The sequence below is a fragment of the Myotis brandtii genome, unplaced genomic scaffold (assembly GCF_000412655.1).
Source record: "Myotis brandtii unplaced genomic scaffold, ASM41265v1 scaffold486, whole genome shotgun sequence".
In the NCBI taxonomy this organism is placed as follows: Eukaryota; Metazoa; Chordata; class Mammalia; order Chiroptera; family Vespertilionidae; genus Myotis; species Myotis brandtii.
The window spans coordinates 377,576-389,408 of NW_005368569.1; the positions used below are offsets into that span (position 1 = coordinate 377,576).

The 11,833-nt window shown below is 46.9% G+C and overlaps 1 protein-coding gene across 1 annotated transcript; it reads left to right on the forward strand.

The window, feature by feature from the left end:
• The first annotated feature begins 49 nt into the window (after window positions 1-49).
• On the forward strand, window positions 50-11,652 carry LOC102244660 (CKLF-like MARVEL transmembrane domain-containing protein 1). The gene is made up of 4 exons (XM_005876450.2): window positions 50-344; window positions 2,617-2,775; window positions 9,450-9,548; window positions 11,386-11,652. Exons 1-4 carry the CDS (start codon window positions 51-53, stop codon window positions 11,650-11,652), a joined length of 819 nt encoding a protein of 272 aa, XP_005876512.1. The 5' UTR covers window position 50.
• The last annotated feature ends 181 nt before the right edge of the window (window positions 11,653-11,833 follow it).

Here is an 11,833-nt window from a genome sequence, read left to right on the forward strand (position 1 = left end):
CCAACCTCCCAGAGCCAGGCCCGGGGCCCACCATGTATACCTCTGAAGCGATGGGACCTGAAGACAGCGCCTCGGGGCGCCCCGGGCGCAGCGCACCCGCAAAGAATCAACCCAAACGCTCAACGCCGACCATACGCTCGGTGCACCCAGGACCCAAAGGGAAACCCGCAGGCCCCAAGAAGGCCCCAGACCAGAAGCCAGGCGAACAGGCGGCCCCCAGCGAGTCGGAGAAGGCGGCGATCCAAAAGCGCGCGGAGGGCCGGACCAAGGTCCCACCCAGGTTCAGGGACAGCATCAAGCGTTTTTTCTTCTCACCCACGGGAGCGTTGAAGATCGTGCGGCTGGTGAGTAGAGAGAGCTGGGGACTCGGCTGGGCAGAGGCTGGGCATAAGCAGGGCAGACGCCGGCCTCGGCCTTAGGAAACCTTCCCTAGTTGCCTCTGCCAGGCACCCTTGGTTTTGTTGTTGTTTATTGTTGAAAGTATTACAGATGTCCCCTTTCACACCCTTCCTCCTCCTCCCTTCTTGTTCCTTACACACTCGAACCTTACTAGAAAGCTGGCTTCTTTTTTTCCTGTCCTACTTTTCTATTTCTCGGGTTTCCCCTCACAAAGGGAATTAGGGAAGCAATGAAGATGAGAGCAGAAGTGTGTAAGTTAGCAAACACAAATAATAGAACTGACCAATAAGGTTGATAAACCTCTGGCCAATATAACGGGCACAGGGGGAGGAGAGGGCCTATATTCAAAGTTAGAAGCTAGAAAGGGAAAATAATCTCAAACCCCGATAAAACGGAAAAGATCCAAATCAGTTTGAATAATTGGACGAAACAGTTGATTCTTCTAGGAAAATGCAAATCGCCAAAAGTGATCCCAGAGAAGAGAAAAACCTAAACAGCCCAACATGAGCACAGAACAAAATGAGAACACGTATCAAATGAGTATCTTTCAAAAATACATCCGGCCGGATTTCTGCACAGGTTAACTCTTTCAAGCCTTCAGGGGACGTAATTCTGATACTATTCACAGTTTTTCAAAGAACAGAGAAAAAACACTTCTGAACTATTTTTACAAAGTCAATAGAGCAGTGATAATCAAAACCTGATGAAGTTCAGAAAAAGAAATCAAAGTGGAAATCTCACTTGGATCAAAGTCATAAGTATTCATATATTAGCAGAGAATATTCATCAGAACTTTTGAAAATTACACCACGAAGAAACATAAGATGATTCAATATTAAAATCATATTAAACTAATCCACCATATTATCATAAGTACAAAGAGAAAAAAATAGTACTAGTAGCATCCAAAACACATTTGACAAGATTCAACATTCATCTCTGATTGCATGAGAGAGAGAGAGAGAGAGAGAGAGAGAGAGAGAGAGAGAAGACCAGTAGAATAGAAATTCATAGGTATTTCACTGACATTGTAAAAACAAACCCAAAAGTCAGCATCATATAAATTAAACATCAGAAGTATTCCCATTAAAATGAGGAACAAAGACAATGCCCACTCTCAATGCTGTTACTTAATATTTTTCTGGAACCACTAGTCATCACAATTAGGAAAAAGAAATAAGAACATTTTGAAAAGAGAGACAAAATATATCATTTCTTCCAGCTGATATCTAAAAAACTCCAAGTCAACTGGGAAACAGTTTAGAATAAGGTAACTTCTACTAGCTCATTAGTAGAAATGAGCAAACAAGCACTTCAAATAAAAGAAAATAGTTTTGTTTACAACAGTAGTCAAAATAAGAATCTAAGATTAAATGAAATAAATTTGAAAGACCTATATGAAGAAAACTTTAAAATTCTATTGAGAGATATTTAAAAGCCACTAAAATAACAGAAAAGACACACTTTGTTCTTGAATAACAAGACCAAATTTTGCAATAACTTTTCCAGATTATAAATTAAATGAAACCCCAATAAAAATACTACCAAAAGGCTTAATTGGGGAACTTGACCAAGACAAGCATGGGAGGCATAAAACAATCTGAGAATGAGTATGGGAAGGTCAGATAATACGATATAAAACAAATTTCCTGTCATTTCAAAAGTACTAGAAAAGAAATATCTAATCAATGGAGGAGAACGGTCTCAAAAAAGACCCAATTCACCTGAGAATTTAGTGTATAATAAAACCTGGCTATTAAGTCAGTGGGGGAAATAATGGTGTTTCCCAATAAATGATGTTGGGATCATCTGCAGCTATTTGGAGAGAAAGCAAGCTAGACTTCTCCCTTACTCTATCAGAATCAATATCTACTTTCTCTGTCTGTATATACATACTTCTTTCTGGTAAAAAAAAAAATATACACTGTTAACAGTGGCTACTTTTAAGGAGACAGACTAGGGTTGGGTTAAGGGAGGTGAAAGGAACTGACTTTTTTTTTACCCTCCTCTACTGTGTGCATTTTCATTATTTGTGTGTATTATTTCATTTCTTAAAAGTACAAAAATTTAAAAAAATAAAGTGTATGTTCAAGACAATACAGGCAATTTCAATATAGTCCAGATTTGCATTTGACAATTTATGGTGTGTGTGTGTGTGTGTGTGTGTGTTTTAATAGTCCATGTGCATTAAAACAAAACCTGTTTCTTTTACTGCAGGGTCTTCTCATAGCAGCATTAACTTGTTTCATCATCTCTGAAGCCCAAGACTCATTCATAGCGATCACAGTTCTGGAACTCTTCATCGTTATTTTATTTATTCTAATATATATGCTAACCCTTCACCACTTGCTGACTTATATACACTGGCCCTTACTTGTAAGTGTTCCTTTTCATCATTCAAATATAAGCTTTGCCCTCAGCCCCAGAGGAGAGGCCCTCTTTACGTGAAAACACCCAGAGCTATCTCTCTGGACAAGGACATAGCTGAGCTCTGCCAGTGAGGGTGCTGCCTGTCCCCGGGGAGAAACTAGCCTTGGGCCCCTCTGTCTACAGGGCAACCAGCACACACACACCTGCTTCCACCTCATTATGGTTCTGAACACGTGGCGCTTCGCAGCTTGTCCGAAAGAAATTTTTCATTCACATAGTCAGTCGGCACACATGTCTTACCTATTGCTTGTAAAACAGACATGCTTCCACTTTTCAAACAGCACCCTCTCTAACAGATTATAAACACGCCCCTTAAAAGCAGGAGCGGACACGGCAGAGGTATAGAAAATGGTCACGCATGCCCTGAAAGGCTGCAGGAGTCAACCTTTCCATGTGTGTTAAGGGTCCGTACTCCCCAAAGGGTGCTGGATGGTAGAGTATTCAGGAAAGGACATTGCACGTTCTAGCTGCTTCGGCATCCCAGAGTCTTTAGCAACTGAAAGTTCCTGAAGCTAATCCCTCCGGTCTCAGATCAACGCTATTTATTGTGGAGCCTGAGTCTGCAACCTCAGACTGGAGAGGGAATTCAGTTTTGTTTGGGTATAGACATGGGCCTAGTTCCTGGCTCTGTGAATGTCAGCCTCAGTTTCCCCATCAGGGAAGGAAAAGTGTGATCATAATCACTGCCTCACAGGGCTCCTGTGACACTTAAATGTGTTTAAAGCAACTAGCACAACGCTTGGCACACAGTAAAGATTCATTACGAAGTGTCCAGCAGACCCTAGAAGGTTCTTTTCCCTCAAAGGGTGGCTTTTACCAGTTGGATTCGCACTGCCGACAATCCTCACTCTGAGCTCAGACCTCGTCCACACCCCGCTTCCTAACAGTACCATTCTCTAGCCTTAAGGTAGAATTGGTTGCTATGGAGCTAAAACTCAAATGTTTTCTTCAAGTGTCTGAGGGATTTTCTGAAAAGGCTGCTGAGCTCTCTGTCCCACCGAGTGCTGAGCAACAGGAAGCAGACAAAGCAAGCTCTGAGCAGCTCCCATTGGACACATGAAGACCCTGTTAGTGGTGGAGAGTTCTAACCAGGGAGAGGTTTCTCGGGGGAAACTGAAATCACTGTCCACGGAAATGTCCGAGAAGGGAAGGTAAAGTAACTTTCTGAGCACATGCCATGCGCCAGATACGTTTTCATATGTATCACCTTGTTTAATCCTCACAACAGCCCGATGAGGTTGTAGTCACCCCCCATGCCCCGTTTGACAGGGGAGAACATTGGACTAAAGGGTTGAGTTGCCCATGGTCATGTGTAGGCGTGGAAACTCAGATTTGAACCCAGGTCTGGCAGACTCCGAAGCTCAGATTCTTTGGGACTTTTTGCCCTGTTGCTTGTGATGGTTTCTCTGTTTCCATCCTCCCTACATCTTTGTTCTCCCCAGAGTCTAAGAATTGTATGTTCTCTGTATCTTGTCCTGTTTCCTCTTGGTTTCCTTCAGATTTGGAGCCAAGGATGGACTGATTGTCCTAGGGATGTGGGGGGGAGAGGCCCTTGGGAGTGGTGACTGAGGGTCCCACAGCACCAAGGTCAGAGCCGTGGGCAGGAGGATCCCGTCAACTGCCATGAAGCTGGAGAGAGCCTCAAGGCCCCATGCCTGGCTGCGAGGCCCAGGGCGGTCCAGGGAGTGTCTTAGGCAGAGGCCAGAGGTGGGTCTCCTAAGCATGAACCACAAAGGTCCTGGGAGAGGAGCTGTTCTCGCAGTGGTCACGGGCAGCTCAGACCAGCTCTGTACCTTTGCAGGCCTTGGTGAACTCTGATCAAGCCAGGCCCCCTTTTGCTACCTCTGCCTGGGTGAGAGCATTTTCCTTTCTGTGGATGGCTCTGGGAGCCCAGAGGGCAACTCCGAGCCCCAGGGCCTGGACCAGCACGTGGATATGCCTGGTGAACTCCCAGGAGCTTCATAGTTGGGAAACTTGGTCTTACCACAACGTTTGCCCAGTTATTCCGATGCTCAACTAACTAGCAGCCCACATACTAAGCAGCCACATACTAACCAACATAGTTGATCAGGTGGTGAGTGATCTAATTGACTTGGAAGGTTTCTCAAAACATCCACCAAAACAAGATCCCAAACTATTCTCTTCTCCTATCCATTCCTTTCCTTCCTAATCTGCCCTTTCAGATCCCATTAGATGAAGGACATGAATATAGGCGATTGCTCAGAGGGTAAATAGCTCCCACAGGGAGGCCGTGGCCCGATTTAAAATATGCGGGCTTAGGGACAGTATTGGTATCAGCCCAGGAGGTGACTAAGTGAAACTTCAGAGAGCAGGCGGACTTGGAGACAGGTTGGCATCAAGCTGCGGGAGTCACCTGGGACCTTTACGAAGGGTCAGTGCAGCAAGCCAGAGAACACGTGGCCCGGTTCACACTGTCACTGCTTGAAGCCCCGCCCACACACTACAGGGGTCCAGCTGGCCCAGCTGCCACTTTCCGCCCTTCCCTCCAGGCAAGATGGTTTAGTGCCCAGGGGGCAAAGGACTAGGGTACAGAGTGCTGACTTTAAATATGTTTTTATTGATTTTTAGAGGGAGAGGAAGGGAGGATAGAGAGATAGAAACATCATCAATCGGCTGCCTCCTGCCGATCTCCTACTGGGGATCAAGCCCGCAACCGGGGCATGTGTCCTGACCAGAAATCAAACAGGTGACCTCTTGGTTCATGGGTTGACTCTCATACTGAGCCACACCGGCTGGGCAGGAGTACTGATTTTAAGTGTCAGTTTCCTTAAAGGCTCACAGGAAGAGAAAGTTCCTGATTCCCTTATTCCCACCCTTGTTCGGTAAAGGGCTAAGGATGAGAGTCCCCAGCAGGGAGGTAGAAAGTCTGAGGAATTAAGCCTTAGACCCTCAGCAGGACAGCACCACCGAGCGCTGGCCTCACCCAGATGACCTACTGAGGTCTGTAGACTCTGGGACCTGATTTGGGCAGGGTCTCCTTCTCTGGAGATATGATGGAGCCTGGGCTTGGGGACCCACACCCCAGTCTCAAGTGCAGCTTCTCGCTTAGGTGAAGGCTGTGCCAGGGACCCTGGCACCCATGGGGAGGGTGCCGATCCAACTCTCAGCTAGCCCCTGACTCATTAGCGCAGCTCTGAATCAGAGCGAGTTAGAATACAGCTTCCCTCATACCCGCCCCCCCATGTGGAGTCACTCTCTTCATTTCTCAACTTCATTACCAATTTTAGCCACCATCGTCTAGTATCACCTGTCAATATACCCAAGAAATGTATGAACTATAATCACTGTCTTCTGAACAGCCGCTATTTTTAACACTTCTACATTGTAAAAAATATTACCCAGTATGGTCAGAGAAACGGAGTCCTGGTCAAGCAGATGTTTTTGCCAGTAGAAAGCAATTTTTTTTAAAGGAACATAATAAATATATTTTCAAATAAAGCTCTATAGAAGTGATGATTCCTAAACCACCAGCAATGTCCTTACATTTATAAGTGAGAGGCATCTGTTTTAGAATGTCCCCTTCAAGTAAGATGCATGAAAAACACCAGTTCTGGCGATTTCTGATCAGACGCTGCCGCCTGTTTGGAGAACTCCAGACACAAGTGGAACCAAGGAAAGTTGCAGGTAGCTGACCACCACCTAATGTTGACTGTGTATAAAATGCTTGTTACAAATTCCACATTTTGTAAAAACAAGTGTAAACGTTTGATGTTCTTTCTGATAGCGATATTTAAAAATAAGCATTCGACAGTAGAGCACCTTTTTCTTTCCCAGTTACAATTTGACACCGTTTTGTTTATCTCAGAGAACAGCCTGAGAGCTTTAAGGAAAATAACTGACAAGTAACAAACCCGCCTCTCCTTTCGCTCAGCAGAGGCTACTTGCATCAATAGGGTATTTAGCCACGGCGGGCGGGGGAGAGGGAGAGAACCGATGGTGACTAAGGATGGCATTTGCAGGGAAACCAGCCAGAAGTCCTACTGCGTGTTGCAAGGCTCAGCTGCAATGTTACCCGATTAAGGAGAACACATATATCTTTGTCAAGTACGAGGCAGGCCAATAAGAGGGTCTGTGTCTCAGGCAAAAAAGGAAGTGGGGTTAGTCAGGAGAAGGCCCTGGGCAATCAAGTCAGACGGCTGAGGGTCAGAGCCACTCGCTGGCTGAACAACCCCCCACAAGTTGCTTCCCCACGTGTAAATTGGGGATAAGGAAAATTTGTTGTGAGAATCAAATGAGATCATGTATTAACACCTTGGCACCGTATGTGACACATAGTAAGTGCTCAAGAAATGTGAGCTACCATAGAAATGTTGGGTACCAGGCAGAGATGAGCTCCAAGGGACAGTGGAGGAGAGTGCTTCCTTTTGAGGAAGGATCACAGTAAACCCTAACACCCAGTCGTCCAATGAGGGGAGTGGGATCATGATGGGGAATCCGCGGTTGGCTGGGTAGGGCCAGTCTGCATTCGGTTTATTACCATTATCATGATTAATATACTTCCATCCAAATTCACAATGGCCTATGACCACGGCTAGTTAATTTTTATCTTAAAAAGTCTACACTCTGCTTCTTAGTTATGAGAGTCCTTGTTCACATCTTGGAATACCTTAGTTTGCACAGTCCTCAGGTACAACGCTGCACCCCGCCGTACCTGTCCCACAGTAGCCAGACCGATCAGCCAGCCTATAGAACGCACTGGAACTCACTTCCGACCCTCACCAGCCCTGCTCCAGGTCCCCGTGACGGTGTTACCCACCAGGTGCCCAAATAATAGACACGCGTGCCCTTCCGAGAAGCAGGTTCACATTTGACCCAAAGGCTCCTTGCTTGCCAATCTCAACAGGAAGAACACCTGGCATTTGCTGGAAGTTTACTCTCTGTGCACCTTTTGAGAACAGATATCACGAATCTAGGTGCTGATGCACGCCCACTACCCACTAGATGCCAGGCACTTGCCTGCTGCTTTCAGATTCCTTATGCCATGTTATCCTCAGATCAACCCAACGAATCCCAATCATCAGCTTCATCTTAAAAATCAGCATGCAGGCACAAGAGGGGTGAAAGAGCATGCCCCAGGTCACACATCTGGGAATTGGCAGGCCCAAAAATGAGCTCAACAAATGACATCAGCAAAAAGCACTCTCGCCGTTTTTGTCCCATCCATGTTGACCCTCAGTGACCCTTTCCACAGAAAATGACAAAGATGGGGCTGCACTTCCTTCCTATGTGGGAGTCCCTGACTCCACCCCTTGGCAGATACTCAATCTTAGGCAACTTAATAAACCCCTCTGAGCCTCTGTTACAGCCTCACAATGATACTCACTGTGCAGGGTGCTTATGAGGGTTAAATGAGATAATGACTGGGAAGAGCTTGGCACCTTGAAGAGCCACTGTGATTCCATACACTGAATGGCAGGCACCTTGCTCTATCTGGGCAATTACACCAGACGGGTTGATACTATTAAGTCAGGCCACTTTAAGGCTAAACATGTTCAAATTAGCTATCTGGGCCATATCATGATTCCATCGCCCTGGGCTGTTGAATCCCTCCCCACAAACGGGTGCCACAGACACATGGAGCACCTTCTTCCATTATTGCTCCACCACCAAAGCCCAGCCTCTCCTTATACTCCGGGCTGTGCCCCCACCCATTCATCCTCACCCTTTATTTAGCAGTTAAAGAACCCAGTCCTGAAATCCAGGAGGAAGGATGTTGGCACAGATGTCAGGGCAGGCTCAACTGTGGCCATGTCTTAGGGAAGCGCAAAAGTCAACAACAGCGCAGGCATTCACTCCAGAATATCAGGCCTGCTCCCCAGAAGGGTTCCTGCCTTCTCAGGACGTGTGAACCTACAGACTAAATATGACCCAACTTCTAAAGGATCGGTTCTACCTAAAGATTTTGGGAATGGAATTAAATCAGTAAAGTCCTAATCCAAAACTTTAATTTTTAAAATATTTTTATTTCATAGAGGGAGGGAGAGGGAGAGATAGAAACATCAAAGATGAAAGAGAATCACTGATCAGCTGCCTCCTGTGCACCGCCCCCCCTCCACTGGGGATCAAGCCTGGAACCCGGGCATGTGTCCTGACCGGGAATCGGATGGTGGTTTCATAGGTCAATACTCAACCAGTGAGCCACATCCGCCAGGCCTAAAATTTTATTTTTATATTAAAACAAATGTATTGTGGAATAGAATTCAGAATTAATTTAAAATATAAGGCTTCAGAAAATCATATTTTTGGAAGACCAATTTGAGCTAGGCCCCTAAGCCTCTGGGTTTTTTCATGCTCACTTTCTGTGGCCTTTAAGAAAAGTCTGATGAAAAAGTTGTCAGCTTTTATTATTTTTTTTAATGGTGTTCTTTAATGAAATTAAACCCATTTCTGCTGACAAAGTCCTATCCAGGACCTTAAAATCACATAAAGTCGTGTCTCTGGAAGATGTAAGAATTACGCTGCTGGGGGTTCCTCTTAATAGTAATCAGAGGGAACGTTTGCAACAGACATCCATCCCTAGATAGGTAACTGACCAATTTAAATATTTTATGAAATTACATTTTCATGTCAAGTTGATCATTTTCAATTCTGTATTACAGGATCTTATCAACAGCTTCATTACAACTGTGTTCCTTTCAGTAGTTGCCATCTTGACAGTGCAAGAAAAGGAAAGGAGGCATTTATTCTATGTCGGAGGGGTAAGTAGAGGCCTCTGTGACTCCGTTGTAGTTGAGGATTTCACGACTCTTGAAAAAGGAGAACTGACACACCTTCATTATTTCAGTTACAGGACATCCTCACCACCACCCCTTCTCTTTCCTGCACCAAGAGCTTCAGAAGATGTAAAGTTACACAAATTCTAAGCTCGTGAAAATCTTCATTCTAATACCCATTCTCCAAGTAGGGATAAAAGCAAGTGTTGAATCCCCTTTGAGAATCATATACACTATTTATTAAACCATTGCAACAAGATATTCTTGTCTATAAATAGGACTTTGACTTTTCGGGCTGGACTAGAGAATATTTTAAAAGCACATGAAAAGAATGATTGTAGGGTGAGGGAGGAGGGAGTGCATTGTCAAAAGTGAGTGACCCAGCCTATTCAGGAAGGAAGGAAGGAAGGAAGGAAGGAAGGAAGGAAGGAAGGAAGGAAGGAAGGAAGGAAGGGAAGGAAGGAAGTCCAAGGGAGGAAATTACTTCCCAGCATCCAGCAAGTGCCCCACACAAAGCTAGGCTTGTTTGTCTGTTTGTTCTGTTAATCCTCACCTGAGGATATTTTTTCCATTGCTTTTCAGAGAGAATGGAAGGGAGGGAGGGAGAAGGAGAGAGACACAGAGACACATCCATCGGTTGCCTCCCACATGTGCCCCGACCCGACCCAACCTGGGGGCCAGGGATTGAACCTGCAATCCAGATACATGCCCTTGACCAGGAATCGAACCCGAGACCCTTCAGTGGGTGGACTGGCGCTCTAACCATTGAGCAACACAGGCCAGGCCAAGGCTCAGCATGTTTGGACTCAGTCTTTACAACTCTCATTTGTACAGATATGGCACAGGCTGGGATAAACTGAGACTTGGGTCCTCATATGAAGGGCACTAAATATGGCAGAGTAAATGCTTGGAAGATGGTGGGGGTGTAGGGAGGTGAGACTTTGGTTTAAGAGATTAAACCATGGGAAGAGAAATTAATCCCCCCAAAAAAGGTTGAAGTTCTTTGAATTCATTCCATAATCAGTAAACATGAGTCAATCCCATTGGATTGTGCCAGGCCTGAACTCTGTGTTGGGGATAGAATCCTTTCCCCGCAGGGGAACTCGCAGATCAGATGGGGCGAGAGCCACCTGGGAAAAGTTCATTTATGCAGCCAGGGATGACGTGACCAGAAAGAGAAACATCCAAGGCAGACGGGAGCTGGTCCCCATTTGCTAACTCAGCCACCACGTCTCCTGCCACCTGCCAGCGGCTCCTAGCGCCTGGTCTCCATCAATTCTTACCTGGATGGCAGGAGACCCCACCACCTCCCACTAGTCCCCCTGCCCCCAGCCTGGGTCACTGGCCAGTCACCCCTCCATTCAGCAAGAGGGCTTTCTGAGTCCGACCCCCACCTCTCCTCCCTCAACCTCTCTAGAGGTCTCAGCCACACCAGATTCCTCGGAGACCTCAGCCCAGTACCTGTTGTTCTCCTCCCAGCTGGTCCCCTTGGGAACCCTTTCCTGCCCTTTCAAACCTAAACCAGGAGTCCTGTCCACGATGGGCCATCTCAGGACTCCAACCCCACCGGGGCCTCCTAAGTCCAGTGTCCTTCTCTGGTCCTTTCCTAGTGCCTCGTGAATCAGATGAGGTCGTTAGTGTCAGCAAAACCCACCATTTCCAAAATTCCTTTCTCTGGGAATGACAGGAAGGGTCGCAGCCGGTGGCGGAGGGTCAGAGAGGGGACAAGCGGCCACCCGCATCCCGGGATGGGGAAAAGGAAGGCCCCTGAGCTGCCAAGTGACCCCACCTTTCCTTCCCGCTATGGTCTTGTCTCCGACAGTCCCTGTGTCTCTCGGCGGCAATCGTGTGTCTCGTGGATGCGTCCCTGGTCACCAAGATGGTGAGGCAGGTCATGAAAAAAGCCCTGGGAATGGAAGGCGAAACCACACCCTCTCTGGCGGCGGAGACAGCGGCGGAGGCGGCCGGGGAAGAACCAACCCAGCAACCCATCCCCGAACCTGAACCTGACAAGATGCTCAACCCTGCAGCCTCGGAGCCATCCACAGTGGGACCCTCGCTGGCCAAAGAGGCTGCCACCACCCCCTGAGCTCGCGCGCGCTGTCACCCATCTCGGCCCACGTGGGGTCATAAAGTCAGGGCCGCTCAGTCGCGAACTCTTCTGCGTCCACGTGTTGCCTTGTGTGAAAGTCCAGTTGCATTTCCCCGCCCAGGGCACCACGGTCTGGCGGGGGAGGGGGCGCCCTGCCCTGACCCCGGTCAACCCAAGT

What these genes read in the sequence shown, in the direction of transcription:
- LOC102244660 (XM_005876450.2), top strand. Translation starts at nt 51, where the DNA reads ATGGGACCTGAAGACAGCGCCTCGGGGCGCCCCGGGCGCAGCGCACCC. An exon ending in CGTTGAAGATCGTGCGGCTG is followed by an intron (nt 345 to 2,616) that starts GTGAGTAGAGAG and finishes CTTTTACTGCAG; the next exon opens with GGTCTTCTCATAGCAGCATT. An exon ending in ATTTATTCTATGTCGGAGGG is followed by an intron (nt 9,549 to 11,385) that starts GTAAGTAGAGGC and finishes TGTCTCCGACAG; the next exon opens with TCCCTGTGTCTCTCGGCGGC.